The sequence below is a fragment of the Lonchura striata genome, chromosome 17 (assembly GCF_046129695.1).
Source record: "Lonchura striata isolate bLonStr1 chromosome 17, bLonStr1.mat, whole genome shotgun sequence".
In the NCBI taxonomy this organism is placed as follows: domain Eukaryota; kingdom Metazoa; phylum Chordata; class Aves; order Passeriformes; family Estrildidae; genus Lonchura; species Lonchura striata.
This window is the reverse complement of record NC_134619.1, coordinates 366666-393234: the sequence shown is the minus strand read 5'-3', so window position 1 is coordinate 393234 and position 26569 is coordinate 366666. Positions and strand designations below refer to the sequence as shown.

The 26569-nt window shown below is 38.1% G+C and overlaps 1 protein-coding gene across 3 annotated transcripts in view; it reads left to right on the top strand.

Moving 5' to 3' along the window:
- Positions 1-26569, top strand: part of SULF2 (sulfatase 2) — an 88156-nt gene that overhangs the window by 6415 nt on the left and 55172 nt on the right. The window contains exon 1 of one of the 3 annotated variants that reach the window (XM_021539236.3): positions 23037-23289. The exons of 1 other annotated variant lie outside the window; for it this stretch is intronic. Coding sequence is in view for 1 of the 2 variants with exons in the window: in XM_021539235.2 (XP_021394910.1) it covers positions 23402-23431 (30 nt within the window). In the remaining variant the exon portion in view is untranslated. Of the gene's footprint in view, positions 1-23036; positions 23290-23355; positions 23432-26569 lie in introns of those variants that run through there. One more of the 3 variants, XM_021539235.2, reaches the window with a different exon arrangement.

Below are 26569 nucleotides of genomic sequence, written 5' to 3'. Positions count from 1 at the left end.
AGTTAGTCCCTTGCTTTAATTACATGTGTGAAGAAGTTTAATGGGGACTGTGTAGTAAGGAAGGTTTATATCAGAAGCAGGGAAGCTATTAACACTAAATTTGAGCTCTTGATTTACATGTTAGTGTATGCTAAGCAGCTTCCTCCTTGTCTAGTGTGTAGTTAGATGCTATTTTGCTTTACTAAACAAACAGCCAGGCAGCCTCTTAGAGCAAGACAGTTGGCACTGAGCACCTAACATTCATTGGAATCCACTGTTGCAAAGTGGTTTTGATTTAAAACAAACCTAAACCAAGATCAGATTTTTCCAGTGTGCTGATTATCCTTGTAGGCTTGTTTGCATAGCAACATAAATTTAAATATCTCATTGGCACTGGTGTGTAGTACATATGTCACTAATCCTAATGAATGCAGTGTAGTTATGTGGTGTAGTATTCAACAAATTTTTCAGTTGTGCTTTTGAATTAAAAAAAAAACCCAAATCAAACCTGAAATAAAATTTGAAAGCATCATAGAATAAGGACAACTAAATGCCTTTCAGACCTCTGGTCTCTGTTTTTAAAAAATCTGCTCTGGATTTATCTCAGTGACCCAGTTAATTTGACTCTTGATTGCAGTCTTAATTTTTATTTTCTGGTGAGAAAAGTCTCACAATTAGCAGATCAGGATTTTAAATCATTGAACTACAACATGCCAGTTTTTATACTCTTGATTTCTGCTATTTCCTATCCCTTTCTTATACGCTGTCAGAATATGAACTGTCTAGTTTTGATTCATTTTGCTCAACACAAACTAAACTTATTAAGTTCAAGTCAATTAAAATGAAATGTTTGAGTGTATGTCAGCTTCCCAGAAAATTGTATTTTTCAATCCTGTGCTTCACTATTCTGACAAGCTGAAGAAATGTTTCTCGTAGAGGAATCAATCAGAAGAAATGAATCAGCATCTGCAGAGAGATGAGGAGGGGGGAAAAAGGCAAAAATTATGTCCTCTATAAATTAACTTACCTTTGAGTGAACTTCTGCTACCCCTAGAAAGTTTATAACCTAGAATAGACCCTGATACTGCAAAGCAGCATTCAAATTGTTCCTTTTATTCACCTTCTGTACTTTGCTGACACAGAAGGGAAGATGGTCAGCTGCAGAAGTAGCTTCCTTCAAACCTTTGATCCCAGATTCTGTTCCTGTTTTACAGTAGCCTTAGGAAGAGTGTCCAATTCCTCTTGGTAAATGCGTTTCCGGTGTTGCACTGTGTTCTGAAGGAAGTAGTTCAAGTTTAGTTTTTCTATTATATTGTCACTAAAGAAAAAAAACTGATACATTTGTTCTGTGTTATCTTCTTTTCTTTGTTAGCATGTATTCTGTAGAAACCACTAACAGAGAAGTTCTTGTACTTCAAGTGGAAACCTCTGCAGACGATGTCAGCTGTTTTTTGTGGTGGGAGCCTTAAATGGAGTTTCAAGGTGAAATTATTTACTGCAGATAGGAACTTCTTGTTTTATTTCTAAAGCAGGATTTAATAATGATATTACAGGAATCCTGTTCGTGGTGCGTAAGTTGCAGAAAATGCAAGGCTGAGCTAAAAATCACTTCCAGTGTAATGCAGTTCACTGCAGATTCTTGTGGTCTGTCAGACTTCTACTTGAATACCTTGATTTTTCTTTCCTTCTTTAGAAAAACCTGTGTGACAATTTCAAAGTAGTTAGTCTCTTTAAATGACAGAAAAAATGAGAGAGAGCATGCTGCAGTAGCCACTTTCCTAGCTATGTTAATGTTAACATAGTTGAGTGGCATATTATTATCTGTTTTTACCTTACTAAATAAGCCAAGGATGTTGCATACCTGTTTCAAGACCTTATTTTGGGCTGGGTTTATAAGAAAAATACTATCATGCATGTACTGAAGGTGGTGAAAACATATTTTGAGTACCTCAGTTTGTATCAGCAGAAATTGGAAAATAACTTGGCATGTATTTCATTGGTCTACTTAAAAAATGCCTGTTTAAAAATCTCAAAAGTAAAGATAGTATTGGGCCATTGGAGATGAGTAATGCCCTGGCCTAATCCAATATTCTTATTCTCACACCAAGGCAGTTATAGAGACCTGTCAAGCTCAGTGTTTTATCTCTTGTTGCAGCTGATAATAGGCACTTTAGCATGGAACAAGAATACAGATGTAAAGAGGTATGATACTGAGAAGTCCTCATCGCTCAGCAAGTTCTACAAGTTGTACTGGGTTTACAATTGTCACAATTAGTAATCCATGATGGAATTTCTTTGCCTATAAATTTATGCTTTCACTATATTGAACCTGTATTACTCTTTTAACAGTTCTTGACAATTTATGTTTGGATTGCACTTTTTACAGCGATTCTTGAAGCGTTCTTCTGGGTGGTAGTTTGCAGTTTTGAGCTCTTTGAGTATGGATCAGTAAGGTGATATGAAGAGATGGGAACTAACTTGAAGATATGTGTGTAAGTATGACTAGAATAAGATTGTTTCGGAAAAAAAGACAGCTGAAGAGGAGAGGAAATTGTTAGAAAAATGGCAGGTTGAAAGATAACATTTCCAATGCAAGAAAACAATGATTCTATGTGGCTTATTTTTAAAAAAACAGTAGGACTTGTTAATTTAAAACTATATTCTAAGTCCCATGTAAACTTTGTATTCAGAAGGAGCAGCATTTAGAATTGCTTATCTGATGACCTCAATGTGTTTGGTATGTTGTGAAGATTATTGTGTTAAGTTGGAATACGGTGAGGATTTCTTTGACTATTAGTAGGTACTTAATAAACTAATTTCCCAGGAAGCCTTTTATGGGTTGATTTACTACTGTATTGTAAAAAGATGTCTCAGGAGTGCAATAACATAGCTGACTATAAATTTTAGATGTTACTGAACATTCCACATCATCTGTTGGAGGATGGGGGGAAAACAAATTCCAAACAATGACACTAAAGCATATGGTATGGAAACTATATTGTACTGGGGGATTGTAGCAGCGTGGAGCTTTAGATGGTGGAAGCTGCTACCTATTTCCCAATAAGAATCTCCTGTGGAAAAGCTGTTTGGCATTCAGGCAAAGCAGTCAAGTCCACACACACCACACTCAGCACAGCTAGCTCAGCAAAGAGGCAAAAAAGGCCTTTTGTACAGTAAGTTCCAGTAAAGGTTTATTCCAGCACGCCGAAGGGGAATCAGGGACAAAAGACCTGGGTGTGCTCTGCACAAGGTTAAGCAGGGGTCAGTGGCCAGTGGTCTGAGGGCACGGGGGTGGCACAAAGGGCAGGGCAGAGGGCATTGGCCTACAGAGAAGACAGGGCCAGCCACCAGGGGTATCACAACCACTGAGGAAACGGGAATAGGAGAAACCACAAGAATTAGGAACATATGGGGAACGTAAACTGGGGTGGATCACAGTGTTGCAAGGTTCCGTGGGAAAGTCTTTTCTTTCAGCTTAGGTAGAGACTCTATAGTATATTCTTCCAGGGCAGGGCCCTGGGGATTTCCCTGAGGAGTTCAAACGATTCCACAGGGGATTATTTGCTTGGTGGTTCTTCTGATATCTAAATGGATTTATGTTTTGTGTCATCTGCTCTAGAAACCCTGTGCTGCAGAAGTTGTACGTTCATGTGATTATGAAGCTAGACTGAATAGTACTACAGAATTTGAGTTTTGTTAAATGCCTTTTTGGTTTTTGTTCTTTACTTCTGATCTTGATGCAGGTTTTGGTAGGAGAATTCATGAGCCACATTTCTGGAGCTCTGCATGAAGTGAAGAAAAGTATTAGGTTATAAGTTAGTAATGCATGTGCTAGATATCTCTGAATTCTAGGAGAGCTACACACTTGTAACAAAAATTTTACTGCAGAGATTTAAAAGTCTTGAAGTCCTTGCTTAAATCTATTTATTGTTTTATTCTATCTAATCCTGTTTTAAGGTCTTAAGATCAATCTAATTTAAAAAAGTAAATCGACCCCACTGGTTTGAAATACATTATGCAGGATTATTGATAATTTGTGCAGTCTTTCAAAACCCTTTTCTTTAGTACAGACTGATGCATATCTGTAGGGTACAAACAGGTTCTAAATGTTTATTTAGTATTACCAATTCTTGCAGCATTTGGGCTATTGGGCTTCTCATGTTAGAGCTCCTGAAGTATGTTGCTCATAAGAGACTGTATTGAGACAAAATACTTATATATCTTATTTAGGTGCTGATGAAACTCATTAAAACCCGATGTTTTGGCTTTTTCTTAACCCACATGACTTTTTTTTTTAGGCTTGTGTATTGACTACTTTCTTGCCAACCCTGTTTTGGAGGAAAAGCTTAGATGTTAAATATTCAGTATTTGTGCATGTATTTGAATACTTAGATTCAGAACCATTTAAGTTGTATGCATGTGTGTGTAGATGCTGTAATTTGATTCATCAAAATAATGTGACATCAGTTAAAAGTGGTATGAACCATGACAGACATGGTGTCCTGGTATCTAAGATACGTCAGCACGCTGATAAGATACGTGCTTTCCTGCTGTGAGAACTGGTTGCTGTATTTGATTCTTTAGCTGAACACAAACTAAATTAAATCTGCAGTGACCTATATTGTGCTATAGCTAATGACCCAGTTAACCTCTGGTTAATTTTCTGTCTCTTGGTGTCCTGGGAACAGGGACATGTTTATTTCAGTAACCACAAACCTTTAGAAATGTGCCTCTGGCATTTATCATTCCAGAGCTCTGTGTTTTAACAGAAATTAGCTAATGGGCCATGGGGGTCTGCAGAAGTTGTAGAATGCCAATGAGGAGTTTTCTTTCACTTTTCTTCCCCCCTGATTTACATGACTAAGCTTTTAGCTTTTCTTGATTTTGTTTTTGTTTCTTGAGTATTGATCTGTCTCCTGTGGAGGAAACAAACTATTTGCTTAAAGTGCAGGAGGACTTTACTGCTGGCAGCTTCCCAGGAACTCCCCTCTTTTTCATGCTTTAAATTAAGCTAGAACCAGTGCAGATGTTAATAGGCAAGTTTGCAACTGATGCAATTCTATTATTCAATGATGTGTTATGCAAATAAATCTGAATATAGCCATAAAATAATAATGAAGATCTTTTCTAAGGGCAGATCTGAATACCACTTTTCTGATGCTAATTGGTTTCTCTGGCACCTGGGTGGGCTCTTCCATTAAGTATATGTTGTTTTTAAGGAAGTGATGTTATCCAACAATCAGCTAAAAAATGTGGAATGGTTATTCACACCCATTCATAGTAGCAGTTCATGCTGTCTGTGCCACAGATCTGTTAATTAATACATAATCCAAAACAACCTGTGCATTTTCTGGCAATTAGAACATCAAGTTCCTACAGGGTGAGACCTTGAGAAACAGCTGTTCTAGAGCCAATCTTTTCTGTGCTGTCTGTTCCCTGAAGTTTTTACCACAAATTTCTTTTGGAGATAAAATCCTTACTTATTTTTTGCTTTGCCTGTGGCAGCAGCTGGAACAGCTAGAAAAGATTTATTGAATGCTCTGCAAAAAGCAGATAGAAGTACTTCTACAGCAATCCTGAGTTCTTTGTTGTCCATGTAGAGAGATGGGTTTGGCAGGGGAATGTGGAATTTTGGGCTGTTACAGGACACTTGTTCAGACACTTGCTTTATTTTGGGACTTTTTATGACATAAGAATCACTTCTTGATGATCATATGTTACAAATATGCAATATCTAGAGGGATGGGAGAAATTTCCTTTAACAGATTCTTGGGAACTTGCTCTATTAAATCAGGTGGCTTAGAGCACCACACTAAATAAGCAGTGTCTTTGCTTGGTGTATGTTCTGCAATTTTGCTCGAGATCATCTACCTGCACCAACCAGGAAGAGCTGGCCTACCCTTTTATCTGTCCTAATTTCCTTGTTACCTGTAAAACACATTGAACACAATAAAAACATTCCTGAGACAGGACTGTACAAGCGGTGTTGCTTGCTGTGAAACCACTGCCATCCAGATGGGACTTTGCATATATTCTAACTGGTTGTTAAACTGATTTTTTTTTCCTCTATTTTAAGAGCATGTATGTAAAAAATCCACCACTTTGAATCCTACTGTGCACTGCAGCCCTTCTCCTTTTTGTAAAGGTGAAAAAAGAAGAGTGAATCTGTAGAAATAATACTGAAGTTGTGGTTTGTTATGTTGTTCCAATGTGGCTTTGTGCCTAAACTTAAATGATGAAAATGTGTCCTGTATTTTCCTGGGTTTTTTGGGTTTTTTTTGTTTCTTTTTCTTACAGCAGCAGAAGACTTAGAATATCAGCCTCTTATCTTGTTTTGGTTTTCTTGAAAATTAAGTTGAAACAAAAAGAATTTTAAGTTGTGAGGTATTAAATCCCTCTCTTTTTAGTGACTGAAGCATCTTGAAAATGAGAACTTCTTCTGTCAGTCATCTGAGAGTACAGGGAATTCTATGTATAAAGCTAGTTAAAGTGCTCCACAGCTTAGTCCCTGGTCTTTTCTTTTTATGGGATTATTCTGTCATGGTCTGTTAGTTTTGGTATTGTTAACTGTTTAACAGGATTTCAGACTTGGTGGTGGTCTCCATGGGTCTTTTCCCTATTTCAACTCCAAGTATTCCTACTGCTAGAAGAAAAAAACAACTGTGACTGAGAAGATTGGAATTACACACAGTGTAATTCCCTTTTTCATCAATTTATAAGGGAATTGCTTCTCTTGGTTAGTGGTTGAAAATAACCATATTACAAACTTTTTAAAGAGTTTGTGAGTATGTTTTTCATATCTTTCAAATCTTAAGCTCAGTGATATCTCTCGTGATTAAAAAGAAATCAATGAGAGAAGTTATTCCTGTATAGATATATCTGATGTTTCTATTAATTTGTACAAATGTGGGGTTGCTGCTATTAAGCTAAGAAGAACTTTTTCAGATCGAAGGCTGAATCTTAATTCCTTCAAGACCAGATAAGAGAAACATACTGTGTTCTGGTTAATGTCCTTTTGTGGTGTGTGTTCAGGTTAAGTTTTGTGAGTAAAATTAATTTTGCTCTCTTGTTGATGGGGCAATCTAATGTCATGCATTCATTTATCACAAGTAATTTTTGAGTACCTCACAATGCAATGACCTGTGATTTACTTTTTAAGGCCAAGGTAGGGAGGCATGAGAAAACGACAGAAAAAGGAAAATATTAAAACATTTCTGAAATAGTATTTCAGAAAGAAACTTCAGAAATTCACTGAATATGACTCTCATTGCATGTGCATCTGCAAAAAGGGAAAAAATTTTTTAAAATGTTTTGAATTATCATAGAAGATTGCATATACTGCTTGATGAATAACATAATAAATAATGTCTCAGAAATGCTTCTGTTTATAGAAAAGAAATTACCTTCATAATGGCTCTTAATTTCAATTACTTAACTGAACTTGTCAGAGATTCCACTCTTGTTTGATTTCTTTCTTCAGTGCACTTTGACACTTGCAGCAAGGTTAATTGCCACTGCCTACATTGCGGGCACTTGAGCACACTTTAGATACTACTGTTGTTCGTCTCAACAGACTGAAAATACTTTGCATAAATATTCTATTATATAGGAATGGTATGAAGAAGCTCATCTGCTATATTTGTGCTTGAAAATAGTTCTATTTGAAGTGTAAACATTAATGGAAAAAACAGTGTTATTTTGAGATTAGATTTGTATTTAAAAGGCAAATATGTAAAAAAAATAGCGTTGAGTTTTGATCTTTTAAACATGACTGTAAGCTGTCTGTTAATGACATTCATGAATCTAGTTGTTTAGCCTAATGGATATAATTTCAAAAACCTTCCTCTCAAACTGTAAATTGCCATGCAGCTTTAGGGGTAAGGGCTACAGGTAATTAGTGCTGGCTGTTTATGGGTACTGATTCCATTACTATACCCAAGATTTGAATACATATTTAGTGTACTGAAATTTTTCCTGTTATGGTTTTCTTTTTAAACAATATACATAAAAACTCTGAAACAAAGCACCAAGCTTTTAATTATCTGCCTTTTTTTCTCTTTTTCTCCTGTTTGTGCTCCCTAATTGTTGTGAGAAGGACAATTAATCTGCCAAGTAGTTTTGAACACAGAGTGCAGAGTTCAAGTAACTTCTGCCAATCCACTTTTCTTCCAGGAAGAAATTAAAAAGACTTTGTGATCTCCCCAGGTGCTGCAGATGCTTAAGACTGACAAAAGAAACTTCCATACCACAGTGTTTTCCTAAACCAAATGCAATGCTAAAGTCTTTCTGAGAATGTTTATAGAAAGAATAAAGCATTGCTGTGTTGAATTTTATTGAATTAGCTTTTGTTGTTTCAGCTCTTGAGTATTTGTAGAATAATTTGGATGTTTTTTTCATCATCTAGCTATCTTGATGCCTGCAAATGTCACTCTTCTATAACACCCAACTGAGTAAAACTCTGCAGTTGGAAAGTTTTCTGTATGGAAAACTATTCTTGATTTGGAAGATAGGAAGAGAGGTAGCTCTTTAACCCATGAGTTTAATACCAAATTGAATCTATTTATGCCAGGACAAGAATAGACTATGGCATTAATTTGGAGTCAAGTGACTTCAGTACAGTTGCACTGGGATAATTCAATAGGAAGAGAAAAGGCACTTACTCTTGTCTCTTTAGACTATTGCTCTTTGGAGATGTCTTTTTTACCATTCAGGAAAAGAAGTTTGCAACATTTAGGCAGATCTACTCTATTGTATTTGTTATTCATTGTTAGTTTCACAAGTAAGCTGTTTCCTGTATGTATTTATGGAGGTCTTTTGAAGCTTTGTTCACGTTTTTTAAAATTCAAGACTCATAATGAAGGGAAAGGCAACTTTAAAAAAAAATTCTGGTTATGAATCTTGAATCATCTGCTAAGTGTGACTATGCTATGCATCCAGCCACATGGGCTCTGTAGGAGATAGACTGAGAGATCACTGATTGTGAATTGTGTGGCCTCTGAAATCTTCTGGGTGGATGGAAGTGCACTGCTCCCCTGTGCACAGGCACATGGCTTCCTTTGCTTGGAGACGCTGTGTATCAGATGCAGCTGGTGAATTTTATGAACAGCATAGGAAAGGAAAGTCTGATGTACTATAAAGGTGATGTCTGGGAAGCCTTTGCATTTAGCTGTGTGGTCAGAGTGGGGATGCTTTATAGAACCACAAGTGAATGTATGCCTTTGTGCTTGGCATTGAACTGTGGCTTGTGTAGGGGAGCAAGTAGCTTTGTCAGTTTTTCAGTGCTGCTCTAGCATGGACCCAAAGGATCCATGCACATGCATGTGTTTCAATGTGATACATGTTGCAGAAATTTGGAATTTATTACTTTGAGTATTTTGTGAAGTGTCTTTAAATGCATACACAAAGCCTATAAACAATTTAGATGCAAATATTGGTCAATCACTTGCACATTGGACTCTTAACTCTTCCTTCTTTATTCCACGTCTTTTTTTCACATTGACTACAAGCAGAACTCAAAGAGGTTTCCAGAATTTTATTAAAATGTGAAATGAGAAACATTTTTAGACTTGTAGCATTAGGGAACTTCTCTGGTGCTTACTTCAGATAAGACCTCACCTTGCCTAAGATATGAGAACATGGATGCAGAGGAAAAAGCTGCATGTTCAGTATAAATGTAAAATGGCTTTAGATGCTGCAGATTATCAATTGCTTTGTATGAATAATCATAGCATCTTGAAAATACGTAGGATTTGGCTGAGACCAAAATTGCAAATCACTTATAATAGCACAGCATTTATATTTAATTTCTAGGAAAATCTTTCCTCAGTCACAAGTGTCGCACTCTAGGGATGAAACAACAAGCAATTTATATAATGTAAATCTTGTCATAATAACAGCTTCTTTGAGCATTAGAACATTTTAGGAACTGTTGCTTTTTGTTAAGGAAATGGTTTATAATGATGGTATATAATGACTTTGAAGTGAGTATTGTTGTTTGTAAGATGTTTTATTTTATTATTGTACTATCCATGACAACTCGGAGAATGTTGAAGCGTGAGAACCAAAACATGTCATTCTAACAATGTAATTTCTGTTTACTGCTATGGCCATGTGTGGAAATATCTGTTAAAGAATCTTATTAATACCTGCTTTATCATTACTTGGAAAATAAAATTTAATTTTGCAACATCATTTTGTATGTAACAGGAAAAGAAAGTAAAATGAGTCAAGCAGTCATAAAAGTCTACGTAATTACCTGTGTCTTAATGGCCTTAGGCTTTGAATACAACCACTGGTCTTTGTGCATTGTCTATCACTTTTAGTGCTGGAATAGTGACATTGTATCTCTTTTAGGTTCTTTTCAACACTTTAATGACTCTGCCAGTTAATAATGCATCATTCTCTCTCCGCTAGGTAATTTTAATTGCTGTAATTTATGTCCCTAGACAATTCTTGCACTACAGATGGAATCTATACTACTGTAGCAAGCTAGAAGATCCCACCGTCAAAGTCCTTAGCAGATAAACAACACAATTTCAAGTTTATAGATGTCATCTATCACTCCAACATACTAGCCATATTTTAAAATGGAAATTTTTAAAGAATGGTGATGTTGAAATGCCTGCTCTGGGGACTGGAATAGTAGTGCAATTAATTTCAATCAAAATAATGTGTAGCACTTTATTTTAAAGAAATTGGAAATAACAAAGAATTGTAAGGAAATCCCATCTGTAATTTGATTATTTTAGGCAGAAAATTAACATTTTTGAGAATTAAATACAATAATCTGAGCTCATACAAAGAAGAATAAATCCTGGTACACTGAAGAATGAAGATTTAATTAGGAGTCTCTTTATACCTCAGGAACAAAGTCTTGCCTGTGTCATGCTGAGAAATACAGCAGTGTGAGTAAGAGGCTCATGGTAATGTTGCTGTATGTCAGCTACTTAATTTTTCATAAAACTTATTGTCAATGAGTTTGTGATTTACCTACCTCAGCTAATTTGCTTTATTGAAATAATGCTTGTTTTGTAAAATAGTTCACTTATAGTGCTAGAAATGAGGGAAAAAATAGGGAAAGGATCTGTTTTTCATGAGAGAGCAGTTTTAATAATTGATTTGCAAAGTAAAGTAGGTTTCAAATACTCGAGGTATTAGGACAGTAGTTTACTTGTTTTGACAACTAATGGGACAATGTATGTCTGCTGAGCAGAGAGTTAAAACTCCAAAGCAAACATCTCAAATTTTCCTCATCTAAAGGAACCTTGGGAATTTTTGGCTTTTAAAAACTTGCCAATAGTTTCCTCTTCCACTTGCTAAGAATTCAGGTTTCTAATTCATCTTACTATCTACTAGAAAGTTTAAATACTGAATGTGATTAGCTTTGCTGAACAGATGTCAAATTGAATGGCCTCTGTTGATTCAGAGAATCTGAGTAGTGTCAGAGTTCAGTTACTATGCTTTCAGTAAGGCCTCCTGTTGCCAAAATGAGCTTTCTTTTTTCTATTTCCAATTTCTATGCCAGAGTCTGCATCAGCATGCAGCTGGCTTAAGAAAAGCATGTATGTATAGCTACTGAAAGAGGAATACGAGTTAAAGGGGGCTCCTTGTTTGCCTATATTAGACAGATACCTTTTTGCCTGAGTGAATATTTTTGACCAGTTAGTGTCCTTCTGGATACTGAGAAACAGGTATGCTATGACTCTTGTCTGTTTAGCCATTGAGCAAGGGCTAAAATCTGTCTGTAACCTTAGAGACAGCAAGAGCAAGGCTGGCTTTACCTCTGTGTTCAGTGTAGTAAAAGAGTTTGCTTGTTCCAAGTTTAATGATTCAGCACTATCACTCTGAAATGGCTTTATTATATCCAGGATATATGTGCATTATATCTTCATTCTTTGTGCCAGATTAAAGTCATGCTGTGGATGACACACCTTGCACGTTCCCATTTAACTTACAAAATAAGTCATACTGGAACATTTACAGTGGCCTTTGACAAAATATATTATTTTAATCAGTGGCAGAATCCTAGAGAGGTCACTGGCATGTGAGGTGAAATACTACTGCATAGTAGCCAACAGTTACTGCAAATTAAGTGCTGTAGATGCAGGGTGCATGACAAACTTCTGATGAGAGTTGTACTGGCCCATGTAGCTTGGTCGTGAGAATATCTTTTGTCAGGGTGTTACACATTTTAATAATGTGATACATAGAAAAAAATAAGCACATTAATGAAACATATTGCTTGATAAATTAATTTGATTTCCTCTGGTTCTCATATTCTACACTGAGGTTAGTGGAATTGGGGTGGCATAACTTAGGACAAACAGACCAAGACATGATGTCAAGGGTCAGGAAAAAATAAAGCTGAGAATTTCAGGGAAGAGCAGTAGGAACTTGAGCTCTTTTATTTGCAAGTCCACAAATTCTCCCACTTCTAGTTGCTTGTCTCTAACTGGGTTGTACAAGAACCTGACAATTTTAACCATCTCTTATGCTTTTTTTTTTTCTTTGGGCCTTCTAAAATATGAAGCCAACATTACTGCTGTTCTTACAGCAGAGTAAGAACAGCAGAGTTGTTAATGTACCTATATCTATTGTTTATTGCATAATTTGGTAGATAATGTAGATGAAATTAAGGGTTTATATGCACTCTTTTTTAAGATACAAATGGAGTTCCCTAACTTTCTTAAAAATACTATTTTTTTAGTAAGCAGAGAAGAAGCCAACTATCAAAATATTACATTATTCTTGTTGCAGTTGCTAGTGGAGTGCTGAAGTGATGCTTCCTCTGATAAAAGAGCTTGATAAACAACTGAGAATCTACTTGGGCGAAATCACATTAACTGGCACATTAACTGACAGAACATGGCTTTGGATTTTTCTTTTTGTGGGAATTTGTAGTTTAACTTCCTTCTTAATCTTGGTCTCCTCTTTCCTAGCAATGTGTTTTGCAAGGCAAAAGAGTGCTTTGTAGTCTGTGGTCTCCTGAGGTTATCTGCTATAATTTTCATTTATTACATTTTGCTTTCTTTGTTGACTCTTGATTTCATTTTATCATACCTTGGCATGTTGTTTAGTTGCTTTTCCCTGACGTCTGCAGCTCCCCTTCCCTCATCATGTCACTTTTGATTAAGCAACTGCAAAGCCCTTTACCCAGCTTCTAAAGGGTAAAAGTCAAAAATCAATAATGTGCTAGTCCTCCCAAAATGCAGTAGCAATGAGAGGGAAATGAATGATTAAGCATGATTAATAACAGCGTAATGGACGATGCAAAGTAGGGAAAAGTACTTACTTTAGCCTAAACGCAGAGATTTATTGCTAAATGCTAAAATAATGGAATCATCAATCTTCCAAGGACTAAAAAAAGGCATCTGCTGCAGCCATATTAAAATGCAGTGAAAAAAAGTCTTGCCTCTTCATCATCGTCTCTTGTGGCCCAGTTATTCTGAGTATAAAATACATGCTGCATAAAGAAATAGGTATGTAAACTTCATAGTTAAAATTGTTTGTTTCTTGTACAGTTTAAAATTGTCAAGACTGTTGGCAAAAGAAAAAAAATAGCCAGTATTGTTGATTAGTATGAATGTGTATACAAAGATACAAGTGTTCATGTGGTTTTGTAAGGCGGTAATTACACTTACTAAAGCAGGGGATAAATGAATGCTGCTAAAGGAGTGAAAAGAGAAACATGCCAAGGACATAAAAGCTAGAGCTCTTATGGGATAATGGAAAAAATTTAATGATATATGCTCAGCAATGCCTAGTGTTTGGTTATTGACAACAGAGGACTAGTAGAGATGGGACCTGTTTCCTGACCTCACCAAAGATGAAAATATACAGAAATGGAGAGGAGTCAGTATTACATAACTGGAAAATATTTGTTAGCTGTTTGTAGCCGAGAGTTAAGTTGTCCGTGTCAGAGAAGACAACCTTCTAGGCCAGTCCAACTTCTGCAGGAAGCAGTGCTATGAATTTCAGTTGAAATTCTCTATTTTAAGAGTTCTGAATTTGCATCCAGGAAAAGAGTAATATCTAAGGTATCGCAAAGCTGTTTCTGCACAGCAAAATATGTCTGCATTTCTAAAGGTGTGTGGGTGGGAGCAAGCTCAGAGAAGCATAGAAATCTTTTCCTGGGGCAGATAAAATAGCAGGGAGTCCTGAAGGACTGTGTGTTATGGCACAGAGCAACATCTCCATAGATGTGGGGTACAGCTTCCTCTTTCTGTAATGAAGCCTTTTTTGGCAAACCAAAGGCTTGCAGAGGCTCTTCATTCAATAAGAAAAATAGTGCAGTGGTGAAGTCTTAGGTTTTTTCCTATCTTTGAATAAACTAAAGCTTGGTGTTATGAATGGTTCGGTCTTCAGCATGGGAAGTCTTGGGTAACTTCAACTATTCTGAGTTCAAGAGCTCATGATTTTCTTAGTTTTCAGTACCCACTTCTTGCATAGTTACATTCCAGATGCCTAAATTCATTCTGTGGCTTTTAATGGATGTGTCATCACTGTTCTGGGCTTTATTCTCACCATCATGTCTCTTGTGTGCTTCCTCACTTCTTCCCTTCTCAAAGTTAAAAGGATTTTTTTTTAATCTTGTTTTGCCTTACATTTCACATAACCCTTTACCTCTTCAGAAAAAATCCTACTCTGATCTATTCTTATCTTGTATACTCCTTATCCCCTTGGATAAACTTATACATATGCATGTCTTTCCTAGATATATGGAGTCCCCTTATCTTACACAAATCTGTTCTGGTGGATTTCTGCCCTCTTTGTGAAACTTTCATCTAGTGATTCTGATATTTAATTCACCTTCACGGTGAGCTCAGGAAGCTCCAGCCATCTTAGACCTGTAGACTTGCCAATACATCTGATACATTAGACCCCTAGATCCATTGCTCAGTGACATCTCGGCATTCTTGCAGGAACCTCTTTTCATTTATTACACATACTGTTAGTTTGCCATAGGGTCTGGTACTTATCTTTCAATTACATTAAAATCAGCTATTTTAATTTTAACCCTTTTCCCCTGGAAGAGCAGAAACAGTATCCTGAGGTGTTTTCCAATAATTTTAAATAATGAATCAACCCTTTTTTCTTTAAAATTCTTGACTGAACTATGGTGCAAGAAATAAAAAACTTTATGAAAGAGAAAAAGCACTTTCAAGAAGAGTTTTCTACCAATAAAGAGAAGGAAGATGGCACAAACAGAGGCTGTGATTGATATACTTGCCAGTTATGCTGAGTAGTAAGGTGGTATTCATGTTCCTGGTCAGTTCATTATGTTTGATATGATCAGTTGGGTTGCATCATTAAACTCCAAGGCCCATTTGAATGGGAACTGCACTGTACTAAATTTTATTACATGCAGTCCATTGTTTCTTGTTGGCTTTCATTCTGGGCCTGCTTCTCTCTTCTCTCCTGGCTTTTATTGCTTTTTGGAGCTGTTTAAAGGGAAGGAATCTATACACAGGGATTTATTGTTATTTACTGTCTATACAGACAGTTTATATTCATTTGATCCATCTAAATTATTCCTGTACTTCTGCCAGTTTGGGATGTAGCCATAAAAAATATACTCTGTCAAACATTCATGGGTAGACCTTTTCTCAATCAGTGAACTAACAGTAGCGATACTCTCGATGTAAGATTTTGGGACTGTGACCTAGGCTGCAGCTCAAGCCATCAAATTTTATGCCTCCAGCAATGGAATATATTGCCTGCTGAGCTCTTCTCAATAATTTTGTCTTTTAACTTTTTTCATTTCAGTGAGTATTGTCTTCTTGTATAAGCTTCCACTTTTTCTTCTCAGGTGAAAAGGGATGAGAGATCTCTTGTTTGCCTTTCCATTTGGTACATCTTCTCTGTGCCTCACTGCAGCAACACAGAAGATGACAAAGCATGCAGCTAAGTCAGAAGGCTCTGGACACTTAGATATGGACTTCTAAGTGGGGCATGTAGAATTTTTCTCAAGTGTCCTGAGAGCTGCAGCTCTAGTTTGTGAGGCTCAACCTGTATGTGAAAAATAATCTCTGTGGAAATATACTCAGATGTCAGAAATATACTCAGACACTCCTGTTTGGCATGGGAAGTAGTGAATGTACTTTGGGACTCTCAAAGCATTCTCAAGAATTACCACTGGAGTCAGTCATGAGAATGATAAGCATACTAATAACACAAAGTGAACTGAAGCACAAATAAAGAGGTTGTATTGCCAGACATCAAGAGTATTCAACTGCAGTTTCAGGACTCAAAAGAAGCTATGTAAATTTTCAGAACTGTTTTGTGTGGCTGCATACTACTTCTGAAAAATCAGTCCTCTATGTTTTAGGGGTGTAAATGAGACTTACTATAAGTAAGAGGCCTTACCTGTAATTTGTTGTTTACTGATAATGCCAGAGCTTTGCAGTGATAGAAAAAATAAACTGTGCTTCTAGTTATTAATACATTTCTCTCTGAATTCAGGATCAGACAAAATTATGGAAATCAGAAATAATACATATTCTAAGCCAGAAGGGCAACCCATGACGTTTAATTCTCCTGTCTGAGGGTGGCACCTGAGAGAGTGGCACAAGTTGCCCAGAGAAGCTGTGGCTGCCCCATCCCTGAAAGTTTCAAGGGCAGGTTGGATGGGGCTTGGAGCAAACTGGGACGTGGAAAGTGTGTCCCTGCCCATGGCAGGAGATAGGAAGGAATGTTCCTTAAGTTCCTTCCAACCCAAACAATTCTATTATTTGAGACATCACTGGGTCAATGGCCATTGATGGAATAGTATTGTAGTTATGATCTAGGCTTTTTCATATACAGGAATCTTGCCACTACCTTATGGAAGAGTGTAAACTCTAAAGGTAGGGGACTGATACTAAAGCTCATATGTAGGTTCAACTTTATTTTTGACATTTTAGAAATGAAAATAAAGTGTTCTTTAGCCAGGGGCAGCACATGTTTCTGCTTCAGTGTCTTTTTTGTTTTGAGCAAAGTAGAAAGAATTTGGATGGCTCTAGTGTGCCTCAGGCATTATATAAATAATATCTACCCTTGATACCTGGTAGAAAAAAATGAAACTGATTTCTCATTAAAAATCAACTTTTTTCAAAATTATAGCAGTTTATTATTTAAGAATGCACAAGATATATCTTTCAAAAGACTGCATGTTACCAATAATGAAGCTACCATAACACTATCAAAACTCCATATGTACTTGCTGATACATCTCTGTGATCTCTAGAGAAAGTAATCTGCATACCCAAATGCACCAAATGATCTTACACGAAGGGAATCAAGAAATGCTCAAGGTCCTTGCAGATGATCAATAAGAGAGGTGCCAATGACTGGTAAATGAATATTTCTCATAAAGTAACTACTCTATCGCTGATGAATTGATCCTGACCCTCAAGGGAAATCCACAAAATACCTTCACAAGATAAGCCTTGATATTAAAATTCATGACTCTGATAAAAGGTAAAATTATAGACTTATTAGACATAAGTTTTAAAGGTGCACTGTAACTTTATTTCTCTCACCTCAGTAACAAGTCTGTGTTTTTCAGCAGATGAATTACTACCTTATTTTAACAATCTGTCTCCTTTTTCTTTGTTAGCAAGCTTTCCTATAGCCAAGATTTTAACTACTTTTCTTTCACAGGGCTTGATTGACACATTAGTTAAATTTAGAGCAGCTTAACTTTGAAGATAGCTACTTCTGTTTCAGATCTGAAGAAGTGCTTGATATGCCTGAGGCTGTGTATGTTCATTCCCATCTGTAGCAGTTGATCTAATAACAGGTATCACATCCCACCATAAGCTTTGCCTCACTTGTGCTATTGAGGCAAGAGAATAAGAACGTTACCTTCTGTGTGTGAAATCCAGACAGTTGTGTAATTTTCTCTCTTAATATTTCTTGCTATTGTCTATTTGAAGCCCAGCTTAGAATAAATAACTATTCAGTCAGATCCAGATACATTATATATTACTATGGAAGTAATACTATGAGGTAGAGGGGGAGAACTGCTGAACAGTGATAATTAGAAGATAATGAAAAGCAGAGTAAGTAAACTTAGCTTTCCTAATAGAGGTAAAGTCTGGGTGCATCCCATTGGACTTTGTGCCTACGGGATAGGTCTTTGTAAGTGAAAGTACTTCTGCCATAAGTGCATCAAGTTCACTTGAACCTAAAGCCTGCAAACAAAACCTTTCTATAGCAAAAAGTGCATAACATAGATTGTATACCTGTGCCAGTGCGTGAAATGTGCAGGGGCGGGACATGGAGGTGACCATTCAGAGGGGCAGGACTGGGCTGCTGGAGATAAATGGAGCTGGTGCGGTCACGCGAGGAGACCCTTGGCTGATGGTGAATGCCCAGGGGACCACAGGAAACACTGAAGGTTGTCTTGCTGAGGCCTGCTGTTCTAGCCAGCCTCTTTATCAGTTGATTTTACACTTTTCTGCTTTAATACTTACAAATCAGAGCATAGTTGTTTTTAGATAGACATGGAGTATTTTATCATTACATAATTTACTATTTTCTTAAGAAATATTATTTAGATAAGGGAGTGGCTGTTGTCTTCCCTAGGAGAATTTTTAGCAAAAAATAATAGTAGTCTTTCACATTTCGCATCACATACCAAATTGTGCTGAGAGTGCAGCTAATCACCAATTAAACAATGTGTGCAGTTGATGATTGGCCTGTTGCTCCATATCTATAAAACATCCAGGTTTTGGAACAGGACGCAGCCTGAACACTGTAGTGCCACCTGTTGAAAGCCAACAAGGAAAAATAAAACCAGGATGCACAAAATAAAAATATGAATTATTTATAAAAAGGAAAATTCTTTATTAAAATAAGTTACTAAATTATTACTGACTTGCAAGCAGCTATTTTAAGAGTCACTTATAAATGGGGTAAAAGGAAGCTGCTGTTCTTCTTTTCATGGGCTATGTGACCAACAATAGTTCATTGAGTTAACATTCTTCATCCTTCAGATGCATCCTTGAGCATTATTAATAGTATTAATACCCGGGACATGCATAGTAATTTTATATGTAAGCTTCAGGATTCTGCTATTGTTTTCTTACTAATTTCTCTTTGGCATTGCAGGAAGGATTTGGTTTGGGTTTGTAGTTGAGATAGACGAACTATGACTTGTCGGTGTACTAGGGTGTTCTTTTTATTGCTGATACAACTTCCTCATCATCTTTGTTGCTTCAATATTTTCCTGAATAGTTTGCATTCACTGTTACAAATTATGATCAAAATTAATTTTATTAATATTAAACTAGAATTATATTAAGTGTTGCAAACTCATAGTTGTAACCAAATTCATACAGTGTACTATACTTAATCTTTATTTTCACGCAGAATAGTATAATGCTTAGCATTTGGATCAGGCAAACTAGGTGATTTTTTTTTTTTTTTTCCCCTTCTCCTTTGCTTTTCCTGGCAGGGTTCCCCTTTTTCACTTTTTGTAGTACCTCAAAATGTATAAACCATTTTCCCCCCATAATGTGACTGAACATTTATTGAAAGTGCAACTTGACTTTAAAAGGCAAGTGTCAAACAACTACCCATAAAATCATATTGAGCTGAAGTCTGTCATATAAAGCACATGTCATGTGAGGGATCAAGGAGTAGAGCATGTTGTGCTGTTTATGCCTTCCTAATGGCATTTTGATTAGTTGTTAAAGTAGTATTTACACATTTTATACAAGTGAAATGTAGTTGTCTAAAGTAGTAAGAAATAAAATTATATAAACTCTGCCATAAGAGCTCCGACTGGTGTAATTACTATAGCTGTGGACTTATTACTGTAATAATTTATACTGAGGAAAAGCAAGGGAGATCACGCTCATGTTCTGTTGTTGGCTTTATATTTAGGTCTTTAAAGATGGCTCAAAGTGTGTGTGTGTGCATTAAGAAACATAAAAGCAGAGAGGAGAAATCTAAATGACTAATGGTGTGAGAGGTTTATGTATGATGAGTTACTATAAAGCTAAAGATTAGCAAGTCTGAAGAAGAGTTAGAAGGTGTTGACTAAGTATGTAGAAGTGTGAAAGCCAACCCTATTTTACTGTTTCATGTGACATGAGGATGCTATTCAAGCTCTGAAAGCACAATACATTTGGCAACAATGAAAGACATGCTTTACACATGCATGTTGCTTAACTTCTGTTTTTGAGGGTTTTTAAATGACTTTTGGACTCCTGTCTTCTTGTTTCCCGGAAGTTTCTTCTCTGTATCATTGGCATGCTGCCCTTTCCTCATGACATTTCCTGAGTGCTTCTTACACCCTGAAGTTTTAGCTGTTGTCTCAGGACTGATTAAAAGATAATGCTGTGGACCCCCACTGTCTGCCAGGTAGATCAAAGTGGTTCCCCTTTACATGCAGCTCCATAGTTTGCTTAGTAGTCCAGCATGCGTGTTCCATACATATGTCTGTGTTACCCTACTTGAGAGGAAGGTGGACAGAGAACCTGCAGATTAAATTTTTGAAGGAATTTTTGTGGCTAACAATGTAGATGACTGCATGTCTGTTTTCTCCTAGCTTTAATAGGTAAATCCTAGGATAATTTTAGAAAAAATTATTTAGATAGTAGGCAACACTTGTTATTTGAGGTACAGGACAATACATTCAAGCTGTTCAGTGGTATGCTGCAAGAGATATCTGAAGTTTATTTGTTGTAAAAGCTCTGGTGTGGCAGTGAAAAGGAATAATCTTGCTTTTTAATTTTATCTTTTGAGCTCTGATCAGCTATGATGATCCATATATACCAATGGAATCCTTTTTCAGATAGTGAATAAAATTACTTCCTTTATTTAAAAAGGAGATACTTGAAAGGTTTCTTCATCATTGCATGAGTCAGTTTTCAGACCTTCTTGTTTTACCAGTAATTTCACATGATATTTTTGCCTTAGACTTCAAATGAACCACAGTATTTTAAATACATCTGTATCCTGTGTGTTTCTGGCAATGGGAAAACTAGCTGAAGTCACTAAACCACTTTAAGTTTGGATTCGTAACAGTTGTTACCCATCCTGTTCTGTAACCATGCCAGAACAAGTTCTTTTGAAATGCATGAGATGAAAATGCCATTCTCTTGAAGAGGAAGCACCTTTCACTTTGTAGGGTTGTCTCAGACCAGGGGTTGCATTATCCTCTTAATGCACTTGCATAACTCCCATTAACATTAATAGAAATTACATGCACTCCCTGTGAGGTGAATGTACGCTTTTGTTGAAATGAGTGATCTATTGTGACAGATTTTCTAGTGACATTAAATCAAATTTAGTTTCCTATACTAATGTCACTAACACTAGTCTTAGTATCTTTTGATGCTTGTAGTTTATATTAATGAAATTGTAGCTTTGTATTAGGTCATGTGTTTCTTAAAATGGAAAATCCCATTTTCAGTCCTCTAGAAATACAGGGAGATAGTAAATTTTCTTCTTCAATGTGAACCACTGGTATAGCAAATGTAGGATTTTCTTTGGCTTTGTAGCTATTGCTTGTAGTCCCTTTAGAGGTAGTTTATAGAGGTTGCAGGTAGCAAGCTCTTGGCCTGTGGTTAGGGCAGAGGGATGCTGGCTTCCACGTTCTGTTTGTGGCCTGAAAGGCTGTTTGACTCTGGGTGACTCAACTGCCTTTAGACATTAATTCATGTCTAAAATGTGCAGAATCAGAACATCCTGGCTCACAGGTGTTTTGTGAAATTATCTGTGAATTGTTTCATTGTGAGTTGACAGTTGCTAGCAAAATGTCAAATGTTATCTCGGAAAGCAGTGAAATAATTTTATCACAATGTTAGTGAGATGTAGGTCCTGTTTTATGCACATCATGTGGTTCTATGATTAGCGTAACTCCCTGTTAGGCAGTGGTTTATTTATTCCAATACAGTTGTGCTGTTGCAGCCCCTAGTGTGAACACTGTAGTAGTGAAATACAGTGTTTCTCTATTGCTCATTCCTGTCCATACAGGAGCACACTTGGTACCTTAGCAGTGACATCCTTGTGTTTGGAGGAAGTGTGTGCCATTTCACAGTACAGTATCATATAGCAGGTTGTTTAATACCCCAAGATGTTTATTTAGGATCTGTCTATGCACGGCCAAGAACAGAGCCAGCAGTGAAAAATTGCTCAAGAGTGTTAGCCTTCTCCAGCAAAGTCCAGATGAGGTCACTGGGGACAATACTTGTTTTAAAGCAAAAGTCCTAATAAATCATAGATTGAACAGAATATTAGATGTAATAAGAAGTGTCAGGAAATTCTGGGCTGCATGTCTTGACACTATCAGCATGGGAATGCCAGAAGAAAATGTTTCATTCTTATGTTGTTGTTTTGTTTTTTTTTTTTTTTTAACATGTTAATCTGCTAGTATCTTTGAAAGATACTTTTAAAATACTTTTTGAAAATACTTTTTTTAAGATACTTTTTAAAAGAGGTCTTTAAAGTGTCCAGTGATTAACTTACCGATTTAGATAGTTGGCCAGGCAAGATCCAGGAGTAAAATGTAACTGGTTGCAAAAGTGTAGACAGCACCTTTTGTGAACGGTCCTTACCTTTGTTAAGCTTTTCTAAATTACTAATGAATTTCAACTGCACCAGTGGAACGGCATCTGTGGTAGCATGTCCTTTTAGAAGTCTTTAGGCTCACCCTCACAGGTGTGTCGGGCAGGGTCCAGGGCAGACGCAGGCCTTCAGCCCCTTTGGAGTCTGCCACTTCTGTCCTCCGCCGCACAGCGCTGGGGGTGGGGGGGTAGCTGCTGCGTGGGGCTGGCAGCGCTGGCGATAGGGGTCAAGAAGAGCACAGACTACGAGGGGCAATTAAATTGCCCTTCTTCCGCCTGCCATGGACTACCCCCATTGCTTATAAAGGCCCCGTGCACCAGCCGGGAACTCGGCATCGGACCTTCTTTGGAGCGGGGCTGGCTCTGGGACCTTCCCGGTCTCGTCGTGCGCGCCGGAGTGCGGGGCTACGCCATCGTCTTCACTGCGGTGCTGCCGCTGGACTTTGAACAAGCCCGGGGCTGGTGGGACAAGTTTCCTCCCTGCGCGCTGCTGGGCATTGCGCAAACTCGGGAGGAGGATCCTCGAGGTAAATGAACATTTTAAACGGGAAGAGGAGAAGAAGGGAGAGGAGGAAGAAGAGGCGGGGGCAGCACCCGCCCGAGCGCTTCCTCTAAACGCTTCTTCTGGAAACGGGATTCGGCTGCTGCCCGGCACCGCGGCCGGAGGATGCGCTTCCCCGCGCCGCCGGGCCCCGGGCTCCGCGGGCGGGCGGCACCCGTCCTGGCCTGGCACGGCTGAACGCCGGCTCCGCGGGTAAGTGGGAACTGCTAGACGGAAGGTCCGGAGTCGCCGCCCCGCCTCGCGAGCTAGGCACGGCGGGGCGGCCGTGCCGCTTGTGCGGCTGCTGGCCACAGAGCAGGCTGCCATGGCGGGGAAGCTGGGCGGCGCGTCTGAGGTAACTGTACAGGGACCGGCTGGGGCTGGAAGTTGAGCGAGGGGGCCCAGGGCGCGGGCGGGGACTGGAGGCGGTGTGGTCCCAGCGGCCTCGGCCGGCCGTGCTGGAAGCTGCACGGAGCTCCCCCGCCCTGCTGCGGCCCTGCCGGCCCGGCCCGGCGAGTCGGCGCTCGCCGGCTGCCGCCGGGGGCTGCGGAGCGGCCGGGGCCGTCGTGCCGCCCCTTCGGAAGGGGAGAGCGCCCGGGCGGCCGCAGGGCGGTTCCGAGGGTGCGGGCTGAGGGAGCCGCGCCGCGCCGGGGCTGTGCGGAAAACAGCTCCCAAAAGACAATTGATACCGTAGTGCTCAGCTTCACGTTTGGCACATCACTGGACCGATCCGGGCAGTGTGTATATCTGAACGCCTCTGTGTGTTTGCAGCTGCGTAAACACAGGGAGATTTCCTCCTCCCTCCCCCCGATATAGCTACAAGAAATGTGTTTATTTGGTAGGACGTGTCTGTGTAATGATACCTCGTTTTGCTTGCTTTTTCTATCTTGAAGAACTTGCACTCATTCCCTTATAGTATTTTCAAAACTGTAAGTCTGTGGTTTTTACTGTACTTAATACAAGTTAATATAATTATCATTAAAGTCAAAGACTGCATCTATTATGTATAAATATGTGATGATAATAGGTAAAATATCAAAATAATTCTTCATTTCTTTCAAGTTGTTGTTGGATGTTGCATATGGTGCAGAAAAATGTGTTTATTATTCTGTATTTGGGAGATCCAAATAGCATTTTAATCTATCAGAGGACTGATTAATTCTCTGTGTGTCACTGGGAAACTCAAGCAGCGGGTGGAAAGAAAGTAGATTGAGGTGCTTAGAGCATTTCTTAAAATATCAAGTCCTAGGGAAATTTATAGCTTGTTTACAATTCTGTTTTATTTAAAATAAAGTTACAAAATATGAATGAGATTTTGTAATGTGACCAAGCTTCTCTGTGATAAGTTATTTGTTTTTGTCTAGTGTTCACCAGCATAAGGCAAGAAAGTCAGAAGAATCTATCTGAATAGTACTTCAGTGACTGTAAATCAGCACAACTGTAATCTTCAGGAGTCACATTTAGCACTGGGGATTTGATTTTTGTACTTTCTCATAAATTTTGACCACCTGGGGGGAAAAAAATCAGAAATTAGAAAACTATAAGCAAATGCAGCATGTTGTTAGATTACAGCAGTAATGTTGATACTAGTATTCCCCTGGGAACCTTGTTAGATTGCAAACAAGATTCTTCCCAATCCACATAGGAAAATGCATTATCTCTTGCAAACACAATATAATGGTTTGAAGTAATAGGTGACAGCTTTATTGAGAGAAGACCTAGCATAACCAAAGCTCAATGGAAAAGAGTGACTCCAGTTAAAAGAACAGCAGCACAGCTGAATCCATTTAACTGGCAGAGTGGATTTGATGGGGTTGGTTGCTAGGGAATGTCTCCAGCACCATGTATTTCAAGGAATTTAAATGCTGGACGAATGACACAGCTAGGCCTGCTTAAATTATCTTCCTGGTATTGGCTCCAGCCATTGGGAGCAGGTGTGTGTTGCTTCTTTCTAGCCAGTTTTCCCTTAATGTGCAGTTCCACTATGTGGCTCACATGCAGTTACCCTGTTCTGTGGTGGCTGCTGAGCAAGTTGAACTTGTCATACCAATTCTGTATTTAGTGTTTCATAGTATACTTTTTTGTGGATAAAAGGAAAACAAGCTAAAACAAATAAAACCCCAAACCATTTAACGCAAACATTACTAGAAGCAGTAATTTATAGAAGTAGACTTGAAGGAGACATATATTTGTTATAGAGTTACAGGAAGAGTCAGATGTTATTCTTGGTTATGTTGTAATAACTGAATTACCTGACATCGGTGAAGTTGCACAGAGCTTATGTGGGGGACAGTTGCACTGGGACTTGCATTAGTGAGTTTGGGAGCACCAGTCTATGCAAGCTACTGTCAGTTACTAATTTTGCACACATGGGGCCTCTTACATCTGTGCCAAGCAATAATAATCAATAGCATGTTAAAAATACCATCTGGGATAGAACTGATGTCAGTTATCTCTGTGCATTCTGCTGCTGTAGAACTGACATTAATTACTGAGGGCAGTGTTATAAAGAAGTCTTTCCTTGCTACTGGAAACAGCCCTTTGCTGACTTCTTTTACAATTGGAGTGTGGATGTCTGGCTTTATCTCTTCAACATATATAATGCGAGTTAGTGTAACATTTTGTGTTGCCACAAAGGAGAAAGTAAGAGGATCAGATTTCCTCAAAAGCAACCTTCTAAGAAGTTTTATAGCCTTAAGAAAGCTCAGCTAGATGCCCCGTCTGAAGAAGATTTCATAAGTTTCTGATTGCACTTTCCTAAATATAAAAGATGAGTGACTAGATTTTTCAAGTTTGTATGTGTAATGTGGAAGAAAATAAGACGCATACCTAATTCTCATGAGAGCCACTACAGATTAAGCATCTTTAATACTGGAGGATGGCCTTCAGAGGCACAGACAGCAGTGGACTATCTGTACCACTCAGAGCAAAATTACATTTTGGAGAGGGGGCTATATTAAAAGTGCTGTATTAAAAGATTGGGGCACTGCTGTGGAACTGTTCTGGCTTTATCTGTAAATTGCAGATTAACCTTGTTGACAGAAATGGGAAAAGAACTGTTAATAGAAGCTTTGTCATGTTTCTTCCTGGAAGCTCGCTGAAGACTAGGGGTTAAAAAAACCAATCTGTATTTGGCCACAGGCAATCCTTGTGGGACACTCTTGCTATTCTGTTGCTACTGTGTTGCTATTCTGATAACTACTTAAAGCTAGCTTTTGGATTGTAGTGCATATATCCTGTTAATTATGGCATGTATATCTTGTGAAAATATACTTTTAAGAAATAGGTTATTTTCTAAAATTGCCTTGATTTTCTTACCTACTTATTTGTATGACTTTTGCACATAATTACGTACTTTGAGTTGATTCCCGGAAGTACTTACCCGGATAACAATGGGAACATAACACATCACAATGGTGAAAAATATTCATTGTGTGGAAGTGAGATAACAGGTTTGGTGGAAGATGCCTGTTGTACCTGACATGAAATTCTC